We start from the raw sequence: 25590 nt of genomic DNA, 5'->3' as shown, positions 1-25590 counted from the left end.
TGTAGAGAGGTACAGAATTAATGATTCCACGGTTGCTAATGAAACATCCATTCTGTAGCCCGTGGATCAAGGAATAATTTCAACTCTCAGGTCTTATCATTTAAGAAGCACATTTTGTAAGTTTATAGCTACCATAGATAGTTATTCTTCTGAAGGTCTGGGCAAAGTAAATTGAAAACATTCTGGAAAGGATTCACCATTCCAGATGCCATAAATAGCATTTGCGATACACGAGAAGAAGTCAAAATACCAACATCAAGAGGAGTTTGGAAGAAGTTGATTCCAGCTNTGAAACATCCATTCTGTAGCCCGTGGATCAAGGAATAATTTCAACTCTCAGGTCTTATCATTTAAGAAGCACATTTTGTAAGTTTATAGCTACCATAGATAGTTATTCTTCTGAAGGTCTGGGCAAAGTAAATTGAAAACATTCTGGAAAGGATTCACCATTCCAGATGCCATAAATAGCATTTGCGATACACGAGAAGAAGTCAAAATACCAACATCAAGAGGAGTTTGGAAGAAGTTGATTCCAGCTGTCGTGGACGACTTTGAGGGGTCAAGACTTTGGTGGAGGAAGTCACTGCAGGTGTGGTGGAAACAACAAGAGAACTGGACTTAGAAGTGGAGCCTGAAGATGGGATTGCATTGCTGCCATCTCATGCTCGAACTTGAATGGATGAGGAGCTGCTTCTGATGGATGAGCAAAGAAAGTGGTTTCCTGAGAAGGAACCTACTCCTGGTAGAGATGCCATGAAAACTGTTGAAATGACAACAAAGGATTTAGGATAGTACACCAACTTAGTTGAAAAAGAGGCAGCAGGTTTTGAGAAGATCAACTTCGATTTTGAAAGAAGTCCTACTGTAGGTGAAATGCTATCAAATAGCATCACATGCTACAGAGAAATTGTTCATGAAAGGAAGAGTCAATAAATGCAGCAAACTGTATTTATTTTAAGAAATTGCCACAGCCACCCCAACCTAGAGCAGCCACCATGTCAATCAGTCCGCAGCCATCAACATGGAGGCAAGACCCTCCACCAGCAACAAGATTACGACTCACTGAGAGCTCAGATGATGGTTTGCATTTTTTAGCAATAAAATCGTGTTGGTTCATAATCTCCTCAGGAGTTTCCTGGGCGAAACCTGAAACTGGCTCCTGACAGAGAGCAGGGAGAGACCAAAGAAAGAAACAGGCCCCTCCAGGTTGGCAGGAAACAGTTTTAATAAGGAAAGGGGACTTATGTAGGAGACTCGTCTTGGGCAGCTGCAAGATGAGTGGATCCTCACACCTGTATGCCAAACCTTAAAAGTTTTGATAGATGATAGATGATAGATGATAGATGATAGATAGATAGATAGATAGATAGATAGATAGATAGATGCCTCAACTGGATTTAATCAAATACACTATGCAACTGTTCTCAACACCACATCATTATGTCAAGGCTGTGTTCTTGGAGCAGCCTCTGGGAACAGGAGACACAAGTGAAGCCAGATTCCAAAGACTTAGGAGGGGACAAGGAGCCTCTGAGGGCCCAGGCCCAGCTTGGTGGGTCATTGGGTGGTCACCTCTTCTTGAGGACCTCCCCCAACAAGTACTTTTTAATTCAGGTATGTACATTTTTTAGACATAATGCTATTGCACACTTAATAGACTAGACGGACCACTGTAAACATAAATTTATATGCACTGGGAAACCAAAATCTTTGTTTGACCCACTTTATTTCGACATTCTCTTTATTGAGGTGGTCTGAACCAAGCCTGCAGTATCTCTGAGATACGCTTGTATCAGTAGTTGTTCCTTTGGATTGTCTCAGTCACTTTTGATTTACCTCTGCTTATTATGGTTCTCACATCAGAGTTTAATTTCATACCTCTTGTACAATTCAGTATTTCTTCCTGCTTTCCTCAACCTCCCACCTCCTAGTCTCCTGACTTCCTGGCTACTCCCCTGTCTCTCTCCTCCCCTCCACAGCTGAACTTTTTAAAGATTGTCTATGCTCCCTCCCTCCTTCTCTTTCCTCACCTCCCACACCCTCGCTCTGTGGCAATCTGGCCTCCACTCCCACCTCTCTAAGTCAAACGGCTCTTGCCAAGAACACCTCCTTGTTGATAAATCCAATGAGCACTTCTCAGTCTTTATCAAATTGGGCTTCTCAACAGGATTTGATAGTGATGACCATTTTCTTGAAACATTCTGTTTTCTTTGTTTTAGTAGCACTGAACTCTTCTCAGATTGTCCTTGATTCTCTGGCTTGTCCTCTAGCTCACAAGTGAGGTCCTCTCCCTTTGCCCATGTCTTAAGTGGTGGTGGTGCCCAGGGGAGATCCCATGCCTTTCCTCTTAGTGGTAGAGTCTCTCTGAGTGTGTCCCCCATGTTGTATTATCATGGTGGATGTCTGGAACTCTGTTCTCGGTCTTTTACAAGAGCTTCAGACCAATGGTTGCACCCCTTTTGGATGTCCTGAGAGACCTCAGACTACATATGCCCAAAATTCATTCTCCCCACCCTACCCCAAATGAGATTCTTTTCCTCATCACCACCATCAACCCATGCATGTAAGCTACAGAATTCAGGATTGTCCTCGGCTCATTCCTCTCCCTCATCCTTGCTGTGTAATTGATTTCTGAGTTCTGTTGTTTCTGCATTGTAAATATCTCTGGAAATATGTCATTCCAATAGCATCTTCCTCACCCAGAACACCACCTTCTCTTGTCTGGTTTATTACAATCACCACTTATTTCCAATTTTACTTGGAATCTCCACATAGCAACTAACGCTATTGGCCAAAACACAAACATGTTCATATCATTCCCCTGTCCAAAACATTTCAATGGCTGCCTTATAGCCAAGTTCAAACTCTGTAACATGCCACAGAAAATCTGTCATGATCTGAGTCCCATTTCATTCATTCATTCATCCTTTCATTCACCACATCATTATGGAGCACCTCTTATGTGGTAGGCACTGTGTCAGTTACTTGGGAACAGTGAGCAAACAGATGGACATCTCCAATCTCATGGAGACTATGTGGGACAAAATAAATGAATTACATGGTATGTTGAAAGATGAGAAGTGAGATGGAAAAAGGAAGAGCTGGAAAATTTAAGGGGCTGGTAGGGCTGGGGTGATGTGAAGCTTGTGACTTTAAATAAAGGAATCAGGCTTGCTGTCATTGAGAAAGTGACTTTTGAGCAAAGCTTTGAAAGAACTGAGAAGGTTAGCCATGAGGATATTTGGGGCAGGACTATCCAGGCAGAGGGCACAGCCAGTGTGAAGACCCTAAGGCAGGGAGAGTGCCTGGTGTGTTTAAGGAAGAGCAAGGAGGTCAGGGTGGCGGGGCAGAGTCAGCCAGCAGGAAAGCCATGCTAGACTCAAGAGGAAAAGCCACGAAGGGAAGCAGATGAGACAGGATCATTTGAAGTCATTGTGAGGACGTTGGCTTTACTTTGAAGGAAGTGAGCCACTGAGATATTTTAGCAGAAGAATAGCCGTGGCTAAGATTTAAGAAGATCGTTCTGGATTCTGGCTGCCAGGTTGATAGACTGCATGGATCAAGGGTAAGGGTATAAACAGAAAGAATAGTGAGGAAGCTACTTTGGCATTTCAGTTTCCCTCCAACCCCTCCTTCCTCCAGCCCCATGTTCTAGCCACATCATACTAACTTCATTCTTCAGGCATGCACTTATATTTCAGCCTTTACAACCTCTGTTCCTTCCCCCTAGAGTGCCCTCTTGCTTTCCCCCATCCCCTAAGCTTTCCTTGGTTAGAAATTAGTTCCTCCAGGAAATCTTTGACCTTCCAAATGGAAGATGGGGCCGTTCCAAAGACACCTGGGTCACCATCCCAGCTTCCCCCCCCTTGACTAGGGCTGTACATTGAAGTCTCAGGCTGTCTCTCACTTGTCTGGAAGCTTCGTGAGGGTAGGGCTCATGATGCTAACATCCTCTCAAAACCTGGCTCCAGTGGGAGCTCAATTAACTGCCATTGCTGACTGTCCAGGTTTGTGAGTGGCGGCCCCCTGAACAACTGAAACAACTTCTTGATTTGGAGTTGAGGGACACGGGAGAGCCACACCACAGGCTGCTGGAGCTCTGCCAGGATGTCATACGCTACAGCGTCAAAACTAGTAAGACCTTTCATTTGCCTCCTTGATCTGTATCCCTAACAAGTTCTTGTATTTTCTTAAGCATGTATTTACCTCATAATAGAGCTGAGTATGACAATGTTTACGGGATAAGAAAGCTGGATCAGAAAATAGTGGTTCTGTTATTTTTACAGCAGGCCACTTAATCCATAATGCAGATTTTTTGTCAAGGCGAAAGGTTAATGGATAGAAAACCTGTTGCTGTTAGTGGTCATACAGAAATATGATCTGCTCCTTGGCAATCCCCATCCTCCATTTATAATCAAGACTATATATGACGACTGCTACTTATCATTTCTTACGTTGGTTCAAACTGGCAAAGCACAGTTTGATTATAGAGTTCGTAAAGGGATTTTAAATCTTGATGGACCAGAATATGCAAAAAAAAAAAAAAAAAGATCAGGAGGGGGTCTTTACTATAAACAGGAATAGATTGGGAAGATACTGATGAAGTCTTGGCAGTTGGTAATTGTCAAATTATTTGTTCAAATCTAGCAGGATCAAAAATAACCTTTAGGATAGTGTAAAAAAAAAATGCATACATAGTAAGTTTCTGCTGTGATAGCTTTGCCCTAATGCTTAACCACTATGATCTTTTGTCAGTGCAGTAGCATGGTATCCGTCTTAAGCTGACGTACTAGTCCAACTGTTAATACCCCATACGCCCAGTGAACAAGTTCCAGAAGTAAGGAAGTAGCTTTCCAAAATATGCACTTCGCAGTGTGCTGTAAAGGTAATCTAGTGCTTAAGACCATGCAGGCATTATGCTTTGTGAATTCTGACACTGAACTAAATTTAGTGGAAAGAACATAATAAAATCCTGGCTAAAAATAATTGGTTTATATTCCCTTGGGAAAGTCTGGTGTATGTATCAAAAACCCAGTTAGCATTTCAAAAGCAGAGATACATATCTTATTATTATAGTGCATGTCAGAAGTGTAGAATGACATTTAATGCAGTAGATTTTTCAGTTTACTGGATATTTTCCATAATGTTACCATGGAAATCAATCATAAATTAACATGGAACTAAAAAAAAAATCTTATTAAAATTACTTGCAGCAATGTCTGGTTTCCTTTGCCAGATTAGAGGAAGTTTTCCATATTTTATTTAAAAAACATTTTCTTGGGTTTTTTTTTAATTGAACCCTTAGTTTAAAGAGAAAAAACCCTAAAACCAAATGCTGTGCATTGTGATGAGAAGTCACTAACTAAAAAGGTTCCCAAATACTCAAATTTAGAAACAGACCTCCTGCCTCCTTGTTCTTTGTCATGCTGGGCTTCCTATGATTGAGAATGTCAAGTCAGTTAGCCTGGTGTTTGGTGTGAATATTCACACTGTGGAAAGCCAAGAACCTTTATGAGACCTTTTATAGGAGGGGGAAAAAAATAGAAAGTTGGAACTGAAGTTGAGTCTTAAAGGCTACTGCCTTTGAAGTAAGTTGAATTACAAAGTTTATGTAAGCCCCATGATGAGTCACATCTTACTCCCATCTACATAATGTCAGTTGCACTATGAAAAATGGCCCAATCTGAAAAATGAAAAGGCCACTCACTGCCGGTAGCCCGAAGTGAACCCTGTTGGTGAGTGAAATGCGTTTAAAGATAGGGAAGTTAAGGTCAATATCTTCTGAAGATAAAGGTAGCAGACTTTGATGCCTGGACAAATAGTTCCAGTAATCCAGTTCTCAAGGGTTCTGGTTTGGATCTGGGTTGTAGAAAAAAGGGAGCAGATAAACCAGAGTTCTTAAGAGAGTGCCCAAGTGTTGCTTGGAAACATATTATTGTTGAATAGAGAGGGTTATGAGGTGGCTCTTCAACATTTGTTCCCCTTGCACATGATTAGATTTTGAATGCTTTTTAAAACTGAGATGTAATTTACAGCCAGTAGAGTGGACAGATCTCAAGCGCTCAATGAATTTGCACAGAGCTGTGCGTGAGTAACCATCACCCAGATCAAGATGTTGACCTTTCCCGCCACACCAGAGCCTTCCTTGGGCCCCTTCCTAGTCAATATCGCCTTCCCAAAGGTACCCAGAACTCTAACCTCGGTCTCCAAAGATCAGCTTTGCCTCGTATTGAATGCCATATAAGTGGATTCATGCAATATATACTCTTTTGTATCTGGCTGCATTCACTGTCTGAAAGATTGATTTCTGTTACTGCTTTATGGAGAGTCTTTTTTGTTTTTATTGCCATGTAGATGAATGCTCTGCTTAAATTTACAGACCATCCGCGATTTTTCAACCAGTTGTATGCTGGACTTGATTATTACTCCTTGGTGGCCCGATTTATGACAGAAGCATTAAACCCAAGTGTGTAAGTACCATTTTACTGGACTCTTACATAGAGCATGCATTAGAGATGTTTTTTAAGTAGACAAGTTTTATTTCATAAATTTCTATTTCTTGGTTTCATTTGTACAGTGTCATCATAAATAGTGGAATGACACTTAGTATTTTAAAGAGTTATTTGATTTGATAGTGGTACTGTGAGATGGTTAATGAAGGCATGGTATCTCCCTTTAACAGATGAGAGAATTGATTAAACAACTTGTCATTCATTTCTGCATGAAAAGTCATGTCTCTGCTAAGTGCCAGAGAGATAGTTTGAACAGAAGCAAACCTTGATATGGCCTTCATGAAACAAAAAGTCTAGAGAGATAGAGATGCTCCATGAAAATTCATCAAAATTATCCACACATATTAATGTAAAATTTTAATTTGCATATGAAGAAGTACATGATTATATAAATATAAATGGGACAATTTTTCCTAGTTGGGAGCTCAGGAAAGCCTTCTCTGAGGAAGTGACAACTAAGAGCTGAAGAATGAGTAAGAGTTAACTAGGTGAAAAGAGGAGAGATGAGTTTTAAACTGAGGGAACAGCATGCACAAAGACCTTGTGGCAGGAGGCAGCATGGTGTACCTTATGAACTGAAAGGTCAGTGAGGGTATAGCTCCGAAAGCTATGGGGAGTATAATGGAGGATATGATTGGAGAAATGGATAGGAATCAGATATGCAAGACTCAGTGGACCATGTTTATGACTTATTCTAAGTACAAAGGAAACATTCATAGGTTTCTAAATCATTAGATGCCATTTGCTTATTAAAAACGTCACTGGAAATATGGAGAGTGGATTGGAGGGGACCAATCAGGAGGGCATTATCTTAGGTGAGAGATGGCAGTAGCTTGAACTTAGACAGGAGTGGTAGGAAGAGAGAGAGAAAACGTGTTTAGAGGCTAAAATAGGAAGGTGTGTATAATATATTGGACCTTGAGAATGAGGACAGAAGGAAATTTATACAATGATGCTTTGGTTTTTGTAGCTGGGTTGATGGTCATGTCATTCACTGATACATTCACTGATACAAGAAGCATCAGAAGAGGGGACCAGTTTTCAGGGATATGATGAAAAAGGCAAGAGCAAGAATTTAATTATCAATTGCAGGTATTTGAGTTTGCAGTGACTCTGAGCTATTCAAGAGTACATATCAGCCAAGCTGAGAGATATAAGGGCCTGGAATCGGATATCTCTATGAAAGATATCAATTTAGGAGTTACTGGGGAATGATGGTAATTAAAAAGGTGGGCATAGAGGAGATTCCTTAAGTCAGTGAAGCTCAACTCTTCCTGTTCATCAGAATCAACATGGGACATTTCCAAAAAATATATTGAGGACTAGGTTCTAACCCAGACCAATTAAATCTGAATTTCTGTGGCTATGTCCCAAGCACTGATATATTTTCAAAACCAGACAAATGATTTTGATGAGCAGGATGAAGACACTTTGAACAAAAACAAACCAAGAGATGGAAAAACAGTGTCTACAAGACAGAATATAGTACAGAGTGAGGACAGAAGCATAGGACCGGGCCTTGAAGATGTCTAATGATATCTCATGGTTAGGAGGAGGAAGACCAGCCTACAATGGAGAGACAGAGGAGAAGGAGAAAATCAAGCAGGAAAGCATGGAAACCATGGAGGAGAATGTGTCTAGAATTGTACGCTATTGAGTATTTAACTAAGACAGAGACTAAAAATTGTCCCTTGAATTGGCAACAAGGATGTCGTTGGTGACTTCAGTTAGAGAAGTCTTGGTGGGGTGATGTGAGGTGCTACCAGTTTACTGTGAGTAGAAGAATGAAGTGGTAGGTGGGCCAGAAGAGACAGTAAAATTACCCAACTCTCTGAACTTTTTCTCCTATGCCCTGGGTTTTCTGATTTCTTATCCCGGTTCTTTTAGCCAAAACATGGAGCGGTTGGCAAAGTATTAAATTGTTGCCAAGCCCAACAATCCACTCAAAATGTGGGCAAGCCATGAGAGCATTCTAAACCGTCCTCTCCTTCACCTCCATGCCTGTCCCCAGGTTTACAGTTGAGCCAGCTTTCGAAGGCAGGCTTGATATTAATTTTTTTAAAGTGAACAATAATTTCACTTATATTTGCAGGTGCACATAAACACATAGACTTTTACCCCACACTTTTGATAAGTGTACTCTGGTTTCCTAGCATGGTTGAAAGTAGAACCTTGATTGTTTGCAAAATGACATGATGTCTATAGAGCGCTTGGCATGTAGGGAGGTAGGGAGGTGACACATAGTAGGTGTTCTGGTATTTTTGTTGTTGTTGTTTCATTTTGTGTTTTTGTTCTTGTTTTGCCTCCTTTCCAAACTTTTCCCTTCTGGGTGTTAAAATATTCACATTCAATTCTGTGACTGCAAAGCTAAGTGTGTCTGCCGGGCTTACATATTTGGAGTACACATTAATTCAGACACACTTTAATGTAATGGCCTCATTGTTAGAGAAGGAGATTATAGATAATTTAGTCCCCTCAAGTTATCTTGAGAAAGACAAGACTCAAATATGGGGTCATGCAGGCTCAATGGCAATCTCGGCTGACTCCATGGGGCTCTCTGGAGCTATAGCGGCCCTTCAGGTGGTCTAGAGTTGAGCCCTTATGGCCAGGCCTTTATACCTGGTTGTGGCCTTGAGAAAGGTGGCTCCCTGCCACCAAGGCAATTCCCCAAGGGACTAAATTAGTGTTCTCCCACAGCAGCGGTCCAGACTGGAGAAACAAAACCTTCCATGACAGGGGATTTGGGCAGTGCTTTGCAATAAAATCATCACATAATAAGAGAGGCCCCACAGAGCACTTCCCATTTGTGCCAGCACAGGAATGTAGTGGAGAAAACCCTAGTTCAGGATGAGTAGTTTCCCTGTAGAATCGCTAAAGCTGACTGTTAGGGGTACTCATGATAGGAACCTAATAAAACCTGGTTACCATGATAATAGCTTTTCTTTTCTTTTCTTTTCTTTTCTTTTCTTTTCTTTTCTTTTCTTTTCTTTTCTTTTTCTTTTTAAGAATGTATTTATTTATTTGAGAGAGAGAGAGAGAAAGTACAAGCTGGGGGGAGGGGCAGAGGGAGAGGGAGCAGCAGATCTCCTGCTGAGCGGGGAGCCCGGTAGGGGGCTCAGCCCCATGACTCCGAGGTCCTGACCCAAGCGGAAGGCAGACTCTTAACCAGCTGAGCCACCCAGGCACCTGACAATGGTTTTTCTCTAATCAGCATCCAAAGCAGCATCCAAAGAATGAAATGGCCACAGCTCATGGCTAATGCAAAGATTCTAGATGCACTGCCTTTATCGCTCCCAGTGGACCTGAAGGGTTCCTGTAAATTATGACACTGAATTAGCTTGTGTGTCCCTAAGGCCCTCAGCTATTGGCATCTATCACACCATGACGAGCACTATCCCCGACAGCACATTTCTCTATTTCCAATTGGATAAATTTCCAAAGACTCTACCTGCACTTCCATAGCCACTTGGTTGAATAAAACTCTATGTGCATTTTTCTTGGGACACCGAAGGGATGGTTTGACTCTAGTCATAGAAGTGAAGTGTTTTTTATATCTATCTAGTTATACGTATGAGGTGTCCCCAGTGTTTCTGTTAGTGGAAGAAGCGGTTCTGAAGAAAATGATTGAATTTATTGGCTGGAAAGAAGGGGATGGAATATTTAACCCAGGTAAGTACAGCTAGTTACTGCCATCTCCCTTCCACTGCAAACACCTAAACATGTATTCCTGTGTTATCTGAGGAACAGCTCCTTGAGGATTTACACATTCCAAAAACTTGGGTCGGAATGATGCTACTTGTCGAGTCTAGCTTGTTCTTTTCTCCGGAGTGGCAACATTTTGCATAAATGCTAAACAACTGGCATAAATGTTAAACCAAGGAGATGTCCACAATTTAGGATTTAGATCTTATAAATGAAATTATCTGTTGCTGGGAATTTGGAAGGGCTATAAGTTTTTCAATCAATTTTACTTGAGAAGGTTTCTGAATCAGAAGTTGTTCATCCTCCAGTCCTTTCTTGGGACCAGTGAGGAGCACGTATCATCATTTTATTGGTCAGGTGACAGAATATCGTTAACTATGAAGACTTGGGTACTGGCCCTCATCCATAGATTGAAACTTTTAGTTTGGAAAAACTCTGGAATGAGAGAAGAGACCAAAACTTCAATCTTTGCTGAGTTTGGAAATTGCTGTAATGGGGGGTTAGGAAGTGGGTAAAAGTCAGGGGCGGGGCATGGTGCTCAGATGACTCTTGCGGGACTCTGCCATTAGACTAGAACAGCCATAGCCATTCATGTCTTCCCCTGTGGTCGGCTCTTAGGGAGCTATAATTTCATGCTATAAAAATATAAATATATTATAAATAAATATAAATATTTCAATGTTGTTTTTTGCAGGTGGTTCAGTGTCCAATATGTACGCAATGAATTTAGCTAGATACAAATATTGTCCTGATATTAAGGAAAAGGGGCTGTCTGGGTTGCCAAGATTAATCCTTTTCACATCTGCCGAGGTAAAAAATTATTTTTGATATCAGATACAGATTTTTTGAGAATGCATTATTTAAAGGGGTTTGTTTCTTTGGGGCTTCTGATACGCTTTTCTCCTACCCGCGTGTGACTAATATGCCTAAGTAGAACATCATATTTCATTCCAAAGGAAATTCTGATGGGTCTGATATTGTAACCCCTGGCCACTCAATTTTGTACATCGCCTTTATTTAAAATTTACAGTCTATCACATTTTTCTTTGAGAAAAGAGAACATTCAATTTGAAAGTGCTATCTCTTTCTGTGAATCTCTTCTTTGAGTGCCTTATTTATTAGAACTTAGATGATCGCTCAGCTCTGTCAGAACACTCACATTTCCTTGTAAAACTGATTGCTCTGAATGGCTAACACAAAGGCTTTTCAAGAAGAAAGAGAGGTATTCCGAAACAGTGAACATCACACACCCACCCCCCACCCCCTCATTGCATGTTGCCACAATCCCCTATGTCCTTTTACTCCCCACCGAAGTAGGAGGTCTGATTATGGGTAAGTACATTGGCTTTGAGCTAGGCTGCCTGCATTCAATTCTTGTGTCCACTACTAACTATCTGAGTGACCTTGGGTAAGTTGGTTAACTCCTCTGTGCCTCACTTTCCTAATTTGTTAAAAGAAGTATCAGTTAGCTATTGTGTCTAACAAATTACCCCAAAGCCCAGTGGTTAGAACTAGAGCAAGATATCATTGCTTATGAGTCTTGAGATAGCCGGGACTGTTCTGCAGCTTTTAGCGGGGCTCCCTTACGTATCTGGGGGTTGGCTGCCCGATGGCTGACTTAGGAGTGGGCCTTGCAGGGGTGACGCCAGTGAGCTGTCTCTGTTCCATGCGTTTCTCATCCTGCAGCAGGCTAGTCTAGGTGTATAGTCATGGTGGCGGTTCAGGGGGAAAAACAGCATGGACACCCGCCAGGCCTCTTGAGTCTAGCCCATTCTACCTCATGTTCTCAGTGAAGCAGGTGATGTCGACGAGCCCAGATCCAAGAGGTGGGAAAACAGACTCTATCTCATTGGTGGACTTTCTGCAAAGTCCCCTGGCAAAGGGCATGGGTACAGGGAGAAGGGAACCATTTGGGGCCATCCCAGTAGCCAGCAGCCAGCCACGCAAGCTTAGTAGCCACGGCTAAGTGGGTTGTTGCAGAGACTGAATGAGCTAATGCATGGAAAGGAGCATCTGGGCCATTATAGATACACAAAAATGTGAGCTAGTTTTCTGAGGAGGAGGAGAATTACCTAGCTGTCGTAATGTGGGTGGAATGGAGAGCACAGTTGAAGGGCAGTCTTATCTGAAAGAGATTCTTTTTTTCCTTTTCCCTTCATGTGGCATTCCAGTGGGTGCCTCTGTCCATCCCACTACTGCTTCCTCCCCGCCGTCCCTGGCAGGAGGAGCATAGCTTCTGTGCCTTCCGTGATAACCCAAGGTCTCCCGTGAAACACACGAGGCGGGCAAATTCTACAAGTTCTTTGTTCTTTACAGCTGGGCTTTCCTCTATCTGTCATTTTCTTTTAAGAGCACGATTTCTTTTATTATTGCCAAAAGGTAAATTGTGCGTGAAGAGAGGTGAGCAGTGGAAGAAACCTGGCCGTGCCGCATGTTTTCCACATGCTCTGGTTGACCTTCGCTCTGGTTAGTTTAGTGCCAAGTGCAAAGTGGGCGCTGAGTGTGGGGAAGCTTCTGGAAGGAATCATCTAATCTGAGATTCTTAACTCAGCCAGCCACCCGAGGCCCTTTTTCGTGAAAGCTTCTTCTGAGCAAACAAAGAACTGTTTGGGAATGGAGACATCTGGGGAAAACACTTGGTCCTTTGGGATTATTATGGAGTCGAGTTTCCCCTTCTGGGTTCCAAACTTGGGCTTTTCAGTTGGAGGAAGCCAGCATATCCGAAATGCAAAGTCCCTTCTTTTGAATTGTTGCTCCCGTGCCTGTGAAAGCTGATTCAATAGGGCCCCTGCTTTCAGCTCCGTGCTTTCACTTTTGCCTTTTTCGTTCATTGGTTTAAAATTTACTAGAGGTCTTTTCTGGAATAATTGTTCCGGAAGAGGGGAAGGAATTCTATGGAAGCCTAGAATAAAGATTATGCCTGGGAGAGATCAGGGACACTGGTGTAGCTGGCAGATTGGGAGTGCAAAGAAATAGAAACCTCATGCAGTTGGGAAAGCAGAAATAGTGGAGATAGCTATGCAAAAAGAGGTAAAAGATCTGCCCTGGCTAACATGGCAGCAGTAGATGGAACCAGAAAACCAAGAACTACATATACATCTTAATTTACTTGGGCTGCTATAACAAACTATCATAGAGCAGCTGGCTTGAACAACTGACATTTGTTCCTCACTATTCTGGAGGCTGGGAAGTCCAAGTTCAAAGTGGTGGTAGAGTTGGTAGCTGGTGAGAGCCTGCTTCCTGGTTTGGGGATCACCGTGTGCTCACGTGGCCTTTCCTCAGCTCGTGCTAAGACACAGAGGGAGAGGTCTCTGTCTTCCCTCCCTATAGCAGCAATCCCTTATGAGAGTCTCACCCTCATAACCTCATCCCAACCTAATCCCACCACATTGGGCGTTAGGGATTAAACACATGAATTTTGAGGGGACACAAGCGTTCAGCTCGTAGCAATGTGAATTCCACAGAAAAGCTCCATAGCTTCGAACACACTGTTGCTCCAAATACAGATTTTTGCCCCATTCATCCAGACCCTACCTTGTTGCTCATTCCCTTCCCCGCTCTGCCAAAGAGACTGAGGTCATAACATTTGCATGATTTTAATTCATATGTTGGCCATCAACTTCATCACTTATTACAACAAATCAGTTCATCGTTTAAAAAAAAAGAATTAAAGAAGGTTGTGTTTTTGCAATGGTCTTAAAACCTATGTTAGGTTTTATGCTATACCTCCCTTGTTTGCTTTTAGGTGTTGGCCATGGCCCTGTGGTTATTTTCCAGTACTGTTTATTGGGTTGCCTTCTTTTTCCTGTTTTTCTGTGACCTCCGGGGTAACTACTCCATCCCTGTCTTGCACCATCAAATGCAGAATATATGAACTCACCACTGAAGGTGTATTTGCATACTTGAAGTCTTCATTGTAATTTCACTGTTGACCAAGACCTGGAACATCATGGCAGAGCCCCCTGCCCTGTCGACGTATCCACGGCAGCCTCCCCAGGCTGAATAGGAACCAAAGAGAAGAGACTTCTGGAGAAAAGTAATAAAAGGAATAAATCTCTGACTCAATTAGCAGTTAGCTATGAATTCCTTGAATTTAAAGAAATCGTAGGTTTATAATTCAAGTCCTTTTGGGAATCAGCATAAGTAATGATCGTTGTCTGCTACTAAAAATCAAGGGGAGAAGAGAAACCCTTACCTTCCAGGCCAGCCAGCAAATGGCCTAGTTCCTCTCTAGCAGGACGGAGGCTGGGATGGGGCAAGAGAGACCAGGGTGCACTTCTCAAGGTCATGCCTCCTCACATACCTCATTCGCTCACCCTATTCATGGCCCTTCTGTCTAGGCCAGTCTGAGCGGAGTTTGGATGCTAGTGCTGGCATTCTCCACCCGCGAGCAGGTGTTTCTTAGGACGTCAGGCCAAGCACAGAGTAGCCCGTCTGAATTCTGACTCTGCTTTAGGAACTGAACGGGTGTGCTCTTGGAGAGGTCCCTATGCTACATTTCTTCGTTCCTTTTCTTTATTCCCCAACCCAGGACATTCACAGATCCCGGTTTTCCCACCACCTGGAGCTCATGTGAGCATCAGACTAGTCAGCACTAGAAGGAGTCCAAGTGCCCAGCTCACCATCTATGCGAGGGGAAGGCCGCGGTTCCTTGGGAAACCCGAGGTCACAGAAAAATTCCTTGCTGGAACCAGAAAGGAAAATGTCAGTGCCCTTCTGTCTTTCATAGAGGCCCATTGCTGTTTTATCGTTACAGGAATAAATGCCCACAGAGATGTTTGAGTCTTCTGGGGGGAGACTGGGTCTTAGAACGAACGACTGACTTATCTTTTGCCAGAGATGAGAGCAAACACCATTTGTTTCTAAAGGCAGTTGCTACTTCTGAACTCCGGCCTTCTAGGATTTTCCTTTCCTTGAAACTACTCAGCACATCTGAAGCATTGCCTTCTTTCTTTCTTTTCTTTCTCTTTTTGTTTCACTTCCAGGACTCTTTTCCTCCTCTAATGTCTTTAGATGTCTAGACTTCAGTTTTGCAGACATTTTTTTTTTTTTTATCTGTCCCTATCCATTTGAGATTGACACTGGACTCTCCTTTGTCCTGAGGTAGCCAAAGATAGCTTGCCTGAAGCTACTCTTCGTCAGATTACTAGTTTTTTAATTCAGCAGACCCATTGGTTGGGGACACTTTGCTGTTTCTCAGGGCAAAGCAATGTGATTTTCCTTACTGGCAGATGCCAGTGGAATAGGCTATGATTTATCATTACAAGATCAATAGTTGGTTGCCAGAGTCCAAGTCTCTGGTGAGAAATAATTCACCTTGGCTATGTCACCCTAGCTATGGTGGGCTGATGTAGCAAGAAGGGAATTAATTACATTTTCATGTACATTATTACTCTTCAATATGCATATGTTCTTGTAACAACTTGGAATGAATGCATCCTACAGGCATTTGGCCATGTCCTATTTGATACTTGGAAATTAATTATTTAGGATGGTTTCATTTTTCCTAATGGTGTTACTTCTGCATTTATTTTTACAGAGTTAAAAAAAAAAAGAGCTTCCAATAAAACTCTCTTGACAAAAGAAGAAAAAAAATTACCACATTTGAGGGAATATATCAAGTTAAGTGTGAAGGCATGACTACTCTTTTAATGTATTCATACCTACAAATTAAATTACTAAGGGTTTTTGGTACAATAATGTCCTTTAGCACCTTCATTTTTCTGGCACGAGAAAGAATTAATGGACCACCTGTCCACACTAATGTATAAAGAGTGACATCTCCAGTGTTTGAATGCTAATTATTTTATAGGGTTTATGTAGTAGGGAAGAAAAGGCCCAATAATCTAAGGCGTATACTACCATTTCCAGTAAGAACTAGACCAGACCTAATTCCGGAGCCTCCTATTAGCCTCCTATTCATGCCAGGGCTGCATAAATAAGGTGTCCATAAATTATTATTACTTTTGTTATTATGATTTTAGCTACATTCCTCTGTGCCTAATTTCAGTCTTACATTTAATATTAAACAAGATTGGTCGAGTGTCTGATCAGCATTTATAACCCATTGTTCGCTCTTGAAAATAATTAAATTCGTCTGTGGTTGGGGATTGCAATTTTTGAGACAGAGTCTCGCTCCCTCCTCAGATGCTTTTGAGTCAGCAATGGACTAGATTCTGTTTCCATTAATGTTAAGTCTTATTAGCAGCATCAAGAGAAGCTTCTCTCAATGTTAGGGGAAAACAACAGCCTCTAGTGACCAAGTTTGTTCCCTAGGCCGGGCACTGTGCTAAGCCCTTTGCATACACTAACCCACTTAATTCTATGAAAAGCAGTTCAATTAGGCACTGATGCACCCACCTTAAATTAGCAAATTGAGGCTTAGAGAGGGTACATTATTTTCTCAAGATTCCATAGTTGTAACTGGGAAAACTTGAAATGAACTCCTGGTTTCTCTGATCCCAACCAAAGTCAGCGTTTTCAACTGCTATATTAAGGAGCTCGTTCGAATTATTTTCTTTCTCTTTATGCAATAGCGTTTCAAAGATTGGGCTCAGCCATACGACTTTAGATAATAAGTAGTTGTTTTTTCATGCTAGGTATTCATGTTTTCCTTTTCCCCCTTGTCCCTTTTAATTTAGTGTCATTACTCTATGAAGAAAGCAGCCTCCTTTCTTGGGATTGGTACAGAGAATGTTTGCTTTGTGGAAACAGATGGAAGGTAATGGGGACAGGATCTGGAAGCCTGGTGGGCGGAGGGGGAATTCATACTTTTTAAAAAGCAGTACCAGGGTCTGTTCACGGCTAAACATAACTGAGTGCCTCAAATCTGTGTCTCCTAGAGGTAAAATGATACCTGCGGAACTGGAGAAGCAAATTTGGCAAGCCAGCAAAGAGGTGAGAGGGGAGAAAGAGAGGGGCAGAAAACAGAGGCATGTGTCTGGGTACGAGGGAGGGTTTGCAAGGAGCCAGACCCGATTCTGTGCGTGGGAGAGAGAAGGGAGCTTGTTAGAATTAAAATAAGGAAACTCATTTACAGATGTTCTATTTCCAGGTGCTTGGCTCTCTATGTTATGTGCAGTTTCTCAGATGTTCTCATTCCCAGGTGGCTGAAGCCTATTAAAACACTGACATCACCATATTCCCGATTCTTGCTTAGAATTAGCCTTAAGTGATGAGCCCAGCCTCTCCAGCAGGGCCCCTACAGCCACTCTCCTACCTAACTACGGGCTGACAGTTCTGGAGGACAGGCCAATCGTCTCTGGGTTGCATTCAGGATGATTTCTATTTCTTGATCAGTCTGTGCTCCAGATTGCTTCCACTCAAAGCCCCATCACAGAAACCATCACCCTCTCTTGGGTCAGCTCTGGTAGAATGTCCGCTTTTCCTTAGCTGCCACAATATCTTAAAGCTGACATGTCTGTTGGTGGGGGAAGCAAGACCTTGCCCTGCTCACCTGCCATACTCCAGCCAAGGCTGGGCCCTGACACCTGCTTTGTGATGCGCCATGGCCTTGGTGGCAGCCATCTTGCTTCTTGGACCAAAAGCCCACTGGATCAGGTGCACTTGCTTCTCTGCTTCCCTCCCATCCCACCACAGGACTCACTGCTTTTGGAGCTTCCAACTATTCCCCCACAAGTTTCCAGTAGGTAGCAACAGGGTCGGGTGCGAAACTGCTAAAACTGCCAAAAACTGAAAAGCCCAGTTTTGAGATGGGATAGAAGTATAGCTCTCTCCTTTTTTTTGTTTTTAAAGATTTTATTTATTTATTCAAGATAGAGTGAGAGAGAGAGAGAGAGAGATACGACCAAGGAGAGGGACAGAGGGAGAAGCAGGCTCCCCACTGAGCAGGGAAACCAACCCGATGCTGGGGTCGATCCCAGGACCCTGGGATCATGATCTGAGCTGAAGGCAGATGCTTAACCGACTGAGCCACCCAGGCGCCCAGAAGTACATCTCTCCTTATAGGATTCCACACTGTAAGAAAGATAAGCTCTTTTATTTTTATTTTTTTGTTGTAATACATTTCTGTTACTTTACTCTTCACATTTTTTAATTTTTCATTAAATTCACTTTGTCACCAGAGCGTGCCGGTTCACTGTATTTGGTTTGAAATTCTGTACTTAAAAATTCTGCCTTTATTACAGGTGTACTGGCTTCAGTTGCGTGTCCTTAGATCTATATTTATCTCTCTCTCTTTCTCTTTTTTTAACATTCCAATGACAAGAGGACTTGAAAGCTGTCTGGTGAGACAGATTATCAGATTTCATTCACTCTCGGGTAAAATTCTATATTACAATCTGTTGGTTCTGCTGTGAGCCTTGGATATTGTGTTCTAATTTTATCTTTTTTTTTTCTAGTTTTATCTTCTACAGATAACAAAGAGAAATTTGTTTATATTATTAGTGCTTGTTGGCGGGGTGGGAGGGGGAGGGAGGTATTGATTGTTCTTTCTGTATGGTTCATACGATTCCTCCTCTCCTCTCTCCCCCGTCTCTTTTTCTCTCTTTCTTTCCTTCTTGAATTGTAAACTTTTCATTATGGAAAATTTCAAATATATGAAAACTAATATAATGAGCTTATATACCCATCGTGCAATTTCAATAACTGTGAGGTTCTGCTCTGTTCTGTCTCTACCCATCCCCTCCCACCACCACTAGATTAGTTCGAAGCAAATCTCACACATCATACCATTTGATCTATAAATAGTTCAGTATATCTGTAAAAAGGTACGTACTCTCTCTTTATTAAAAAAAAAACCCACACACACCATTGCAAGAAATAAATTCTTAGTATCATCAAATTTTCATTCTATATTAAAATTTTTCCTATTGCATTTTTTAAGTGGTTGGCATGTTTGAATAAGGACTCAAGGTCCATATGTTGCATTTGGTTGATTCATCACACAAATCTTTTCTAATCTGCAGCTTCTCCCTCCTCCTTTTTTTCTCTCCCTGCAATTGATCTGTTGAAAAAACCAAGTCCTTTATGCTGTAGAGTTTTCCATATTGTGGATTTTTTAGATTGTATCAAGAATTTGAGAATCTCAGTGTTCCCCGCCACCCACCTACAGCCCATCTGGTCTCTATAGTTCCTGTAATTTGGCAGTGGGGTCTTGAGACTCAGTGGGATTCAGATTGGAACTTTTACCAGGAAGGCTTCACAGGTGGCGTTTTGTCCTTCAATCAGGACACATCTCCTGTCTCTTTTTGTGCTAATGTTGATCGGTGGCTTCTGGTGTTGTGGGCACATCTATTACAGAGCTGCGTGTCAGCCTCTTACCTCATGAATTTTGCTGCCATTGATGATCATCGTCTAGACTCATTATTTCATTAAGGGATGTTCTAATTAGTTCTCCTCATTCCCCCTTCATTTATTAGTAGGTTTACTACCATAGAGGAAAACCTTCCCTCATTCTCATTTGGTTTCCCTAAGGAAACTGTTTGCACAACCAAGGTAGGATAAATGTTTGATTCCTCCCCCTTGTGTACCAGTTTTCAGAAGAGTGAGTAAGTTGCCTAGCATCTCCTAAAGATAGCCAAAATCATTTTTCTTTTTTAGAATCATTAGGGATAATCTAGCATATTTTATGGGTTTCATTCCACTGCAGTCATTGTTATTTTCATTGTTCAAATTTTTGTTAGTTTCGACAATGAAAGTACATGAAACTGACATATCTTGAAGTTGAGAACTTGAAAAGAGAAGTTTTGAAAAAGTGAAAATTGCTTTAGGCATATTTAAAAGTAGGGCCATGGTGTGAGAGTTGGTATGTCTCCTCAGTTTTCTTTCAAGTTAGTTAAAACTTGAGCCTGGATTCACCAAGGACTAACCTTGTGTCCATTTTGAGATAATACCCGGCGATTAGTTTATTTATTATTATTTTTTTGCAGCAGCTTCAGACCTAGCTCTTTTGTTTCACGCTTTGAACTCGTATTGTTACAGATGTGGGGATAGTACATCAATTTTTTTTTCTGCTGGGATTCAGTTCCGTGGCCCACGACAATCCTTTAAAAATCTGTTGAGCAGTGACCTTTACTTGATGCCATTCCAAAGACGGTGAAAACCACAGGAGCGTCTGAGGTTCTCAAGTCCTCATGAAAAGATTAGACGCGTATAACCACTGAATATTTGAAAGTATTTTTGTGTATGAGTGTTTCAAATGACAAACTTTCTTAGGGAATACAGCTCATCGGCAGCATACAATCAATACTGTTTCCACTGAATTTTCTCATTAATAGCAGGAGATACGAGAAAGGAAAAAAAATTGGAAGGTTAAATCCAGATTTCATAAGTTTGATTTCTGGGGCCTGATATTTGTGGCTAGATTGTTAAAAAGGTGAGGAAAACTCATTAATAGGCTATCATAGCTTGCAAAAGTATTTTCTCACAACTGCCAGGGTGTCACATAGTTTATGAGGAACCAGTCCAAACATTAAAGACACCTTCCATGTTTTTAGGAAATTGCTTTTTTCTCTTACTTTTAATGATTATTGTAAATCCAGTCTCATTTTTTTTTCGGTCACTGACATGATAAAGACGGAATCTGTGGGTAGTTGAGCACAGGGAAGAATTCCCAAAGTGGGTGTTTCCCTAGGATCTCTATCACCCACTAGCCCTGCTCTACCAGATTCCAGTGGACTGGATTCCATGTGTCACACCCATCTCCTCAGATGGCAAATGGATTCATTGGGTACCGTTGCTTTGTTTCCTGTGCATCTCAATTTAAAGATGTGGCCCAAGTGTCTTTGCTCTGCCCCACTTTCCCTTGAGAAATAACTTCTTTCTGTCAAAGGTCAGCTAAATTGGAAGGAGTCTGGTTCAAAAGAAATAACTCCTGACATTAAATGGGACATAAAAATATATTGCAAGAACAACTGCGCTTTAAGTTAAAACCAAGAGAACAAAATGACCCCATCCTAAATGGAGGTAAAATGGCTTTTATAGGCAGGGAATGTTCTTGTCACTTAGTCCTCAAGTGCTCTAGAGTCTTAGGATTCTCATCCCCCCCTTGTGTGCAATTGTCCCTCCAAGGCACTTCCACAGTGAGCAACGCATCTTTGCTGACATGCTGGGGCGCATCTGTGGGAGAACAACCTCATGGGCTTCCCGATACCTGGCTGTTACAAAGCTCCTTATGGGGCCAAGGTGCTTGGCTAGCTTGGCCGGAATTACCCTCCATCGTTCCGTGTGTTCCCATAGTCTCCTTTCTCCCCCTCACCCACCTCCCTTGCCCTCTGGCACCTGTTCACTCTACAAGATGCAGCCATCAGCTGTATGAAGAGGCAGAACCATGGTAGGAGTGATGCAGGTTCTTTTTTCTAGAACATTCTAATGGATTTCTCTGTTGGGGCACCCATTTTAGAGAGCGTATCCAAATGAGGTTACTCTACCCCCTCTGATGCCAATTTGTAGCTGATCACATTCTGTTCTGTAACTGCACTTGACAAGGAGACAGGCAGACAGGCCTCTGTGGTTTGCACCTGGAGCTGACTGTTATTTTCCCACCGTCCTTGTTTTTATCTCTTAGAGGTGTAACAATGCTGACACTCAGCCCCCAGTGAATCCCACCCAAAAGGAGGTAGGAATCACACAGAAGGCCATTTTGCCATTGCAGTGGAGGTTACTCACTTTGTATGTGAGAAATCTAAGGAACAGAAAACACTTCAAAAAGAAAGAAAAGGAGAGTAAAAAGGGTGCATATGGAGTTGGGACAAAGGACTCTTGCCGTCATAGCATTGTCTCAGTTTCCTTGATCTCCTGGAAAGGACAAGTGGCCATATTGTGGAGAAGCTGAAAAATACTCTGTCTGAATGGTTACCTCCAAAGGAACCAGATTCATTTCTGGATGTATAACCTTTATGTTTACCAGCCTACTATAGGACAGACTTAACGGTGATGGTGATGGTTCTTGTGTGTGGGTCCTCCTCACAGGGAGCAGCTCCGTTTCTCGTCTGTGCCACGTCTGGTACAACTGTGTTGGGAGCCTTTGATCCCCTGGATGAAATAGCAGACATCTGTGAGAGGCATGGCCTCTGGCTCCACGTGGACGTAAGTGCATTTGTATGTACGCATCACGTTGACTTTCTAGTCTATTTGCAGCTTTGGTGGGAAGTCCTTTGTGTTCTCAGACACCAGACATGAGGTCCCCAGCTACTTTTTTAAAGTGTGTCTTTCTAATTAAGGGAAATAAATTTGCTATTTTCCATAAGGTAATAAAGAAGAAGATGCCAAGACTTGAGGTAAATTTTGATTTTGTTTTCCAGGTTCCATTATATTTCCTTTTCTCCCATGAACCATTCTCTTTGGTCCCTTGCATTTACTGTTACAGAGGCAGCACGGTATGATGGACCCCTTGAACTAGAAAATCAAGAGAGTTTGACTCTGGGTTCCAATCAGCCTCTTCGTTGCAACCTTAGGTGTTTGGGCTTTGGTTTCATTTATAAAGAAGGAAGTGGCTGATGTGGTCTGTAAAGTATCTTCCAGCTCTGACATTACATGATTCCAATCAGCTGGAAAATGCAAACAGCTGCATTACATAATTGCATGCTATAATTAAAGCAGGTTTTATCTGAATCCATCATAGATAATTATTTGAGAGGGATCCGGATAACTTACATTCTTCATAATTTTCTGACTTAAAGAATTAGCTTTTTTTCCTAATTAATTTTGTTAGTCCTGGGGTTGTTCATAATAAATTTTTCCTTAATTAAAGGTAACTCTTCAAATTCTACTCATTCAGGGTTAAAAATTTGCATTGAGACGTTATGAATGCTTGTTGAGCTTTTTGGGTTTTCTTTTTTCTTTTTGTAAAACTAGCAGTTAATTAGTTTGACTCAACCCAATAGAAGGGACCGTTAAAAGTGCTGATGACACTATAGGGAACTTTCTTCTGGTAAATAAGTGATTCATAGCCTCCTTAGCAGAAGAAGAAAGAGGACTATTCTTGACTTTTTGAATGGAAGGTAACAGCATTTGGGGGATATACTTACACATACTTTTATAGTTCGTATGATCTTATGCTTTCAAAGTAAAGTGTCTGCGTTCCAGAGAGAATTTTTCAGCAGCTCATGGCTTTCATTAAACATATGCTAATACCCGGTAAAAGCAGCCATGATATAAAGCTCACTCAAGTTACAGGCTCTATTAGTATGCCAGTGGCAATCCTTCAGGTAGATTATTTGTGACTTTAAATGGGATTGTAGCATTTGTATCTGTTCACATTTCAACTTTTATCTTATTGATTTTTATAGACTTCAGAGCATAATAATACATTATGTCCTAAAAGATAATATGAAGTGAGTACTTTGTGACTGTGGAAATAAGGGAGAAAAATCAAATCTATCAGCAGTTATACTTAAAAATTCCATTCTCATAAAAGAAACATCAAATATGGATTATATAGTTTATGCAAAGCAGAGCAAGAACAGCAGTTTCTAAATTGGGAGTGAGATTAAGAGACTTAAGAGAGGCTCAGAGAGAATTGTGACTTAAAAGTATGAATGAAAACCTCCCTAGATTTTCTAAAAAAACAAAACAAAACAAAACTGAAGGTTGAATTTTTGAAGGAAACACTTTTATAAGGAAATGTTGAAGCCGTATGAATTATTCGATTTGCACATAGTAGGCATCTAGTAGTAGTAGACAAAATTCGACAACAGTTCTATCTGACCTGGTAAAGAAATTAGCTCTTACACTGAGACAATATTCACTCTTGCTTTAATACTACAGGCTGGATATAAGGTAATATTACATTATATTGTTATTATAATAATATTGAATCTGTTGACAAAGTCTGATAAAGGAGTATGTAGCTTATCTTGAAGAAACTTCATACACCATGTATAGTTTATTAACTTTAAAGATAAAAATCAGCAACATTGCAGTAGTTACCTTGGCTTGTGTGAAATTTTTTTTTAAAGATTTTATGTATTTATTTGAGAAAGACAGAGAGATTGAGAACAAGCAGGGAGAGAGGCAGAGGGAGAGGGAGAAGCAGGCTCCCCACTGAGCAGGGAGCCTATATGGGACTCGATCTCAGGACCCTGGGATCATGACCTGAGGTGAAGGCAGACGCTTAACCGACTGAGCCACCCAGGTGCCTCTGTTTGAAATTTTCTATAAAATATTTTAAAAATCCTTTAAAATATTAAAAAGTGACATCTACTTTATTTTTGTTAAATGTAAATATGGTTGCTTATCCTCCTGGGCGTTTCATAAAATCAAGTTGCCCTGCATACGTAACATATTTTATTGATTCTAAGATACACTGATTTTGTTTACATTTTAACAGAGCTGAAGTTGGTATGTTGATGTCATTTTTTTTTTCTTTCTTTGTGGTGCACAAAAAATGGTGACTCTTACATTGAATAGTGTCTTATATTTGGTTAATTACAAGGCATCCTTACGCAACTGCATAAGGAAAACTTTAGTTTTCTTTTTCTCCAGGAGGGCAAATGTTACTTCAGCCTCTGCCTCAGACTAGAACATTCCAGCTGGTCCGGCTCTTCTCTGAGGCAGAGGCTGTGGCTGCCGCAAAGCTTGGCAGCCGCTCCCAGAAGAGCGTCATGACGTGTCTCACCCACTCTTCATTCCAAGTCCCAGGGGAGGTAGTAAACACTGTATTTAAAGTCAGGGGCTCTAGAGGCTTCCAGATGTAATACTAAATGCCTGTGAGACCTGGGACAAGTCACCTCCCACCTCTGAACCTTAGTTTTTCTACTAAAAATTTGAGGTAATAATGACTCCATTGCCAATGCAAAGGGTGGTTTCGATAGCCGTGGAGGCATTCAACACAGCCTAAGCTGGTCCCCTCATATTCCCTCACAGCCATCACCCTTCCTCGCCCTACAGATTAAGACTTAGTAGTCTGCTCAATTGCAAGGACCAGACTGACTTCCTTATTGCTCACATTGATTTCCCCTCCCTTTCCTCCAGACTTCCTGACTGTGGGGTTTCCTTCCATTTCTTATTCTCAGCCATCTTGTCCTTTGTTCATAATGCATAAGTCTCCAGTGGCCATCTTTCCTAAGTCCCCGGCTTCCTTTCTCTCACTCTTAGATTTTTGATTTGCAGATATTACTGAAAGCAATTTGGCTGAAAAGATCTAATTAATAGGATCCACCTAGCCCTTCCTCGGCCACGAGTTCCTGTGTACCCCTCTATCCACCCTCTCAAGCATGTGCCCCATTTATTATGCAGAAGGCCAGCCCTCAGCCCATGTCTCATTATCAGCATTTGCACATTGGGTCTGGGAGAATGCCGGGTTNTTTTTTTTTTTTTTTTTTGTGGGGGTGGGGGGGGTTGGGGGCGGGTGAAATAACATCGGCTTAAAACAAAGTACCAGGGTTGTCACTCCAAGTTTTCTGTGACAATGGAC

At 41.6% G+C, this 25590-nt stretch overlaps 1 protein-coding gene across 1 annotated transcript in view; it reads left to right on the top strand.

The window, feature by feature from the left end:
• GADL1 (glutamate decarboxylase like 1) overlaps positions 1 to 25590 on the top strand; it is a 142989-nt gene that overhangs the window by 6465 nt on the left and 110934 nt on the right. Inside the window, exons 2-8 of the mRNA XM_034661767.1 lie at positions 4008 to 4134; positions 6380 to 6470; positions 10075 to 10181; positions 10909 to 11024; positions 16856 to 16935; positions 17057 to 17111; positions 22146 to 22262. Of these exons, the coding sequence (XP_034517658.1) occupies positions 4008 to 4134; positions 6380 to 6470; positions 10075 to 10181; positions 10909 to 11024; positions 16856 to 16935; positions 17057 to 17111; positions 22146 to 22262 (693 nt within the window). The remainder of the gene's footprint in view (positions 1 to 4007; positions 4135 to 6379; positions 6471 to 10074; positions 10182 to 10908; positions 11025 to 16855; positions 16936 to 17056; positions 17112 to 22145; positions 22263 to 25590) is intronic.

The sequence above is a fragment of the Ailuropoda melanoleuca genome, chromosome 6 (genome assembly GCF_002007445.2).
Source record: "Ailuropoda melanoleuca isolate Jingjing chromosome 6, ASM200744v2, whole genome shotgun sequence".
NCBI lineage: Eukaryota > Metazoa > Chordata > Mammalia > Carnivora > Ursidae > Ailuropoda > Ailuropoda melanoleuca.
Note: the sequence above shows the minus strand (reverse complement) of the source record. Positions and strands in the feature narration are given on the sequence as shown.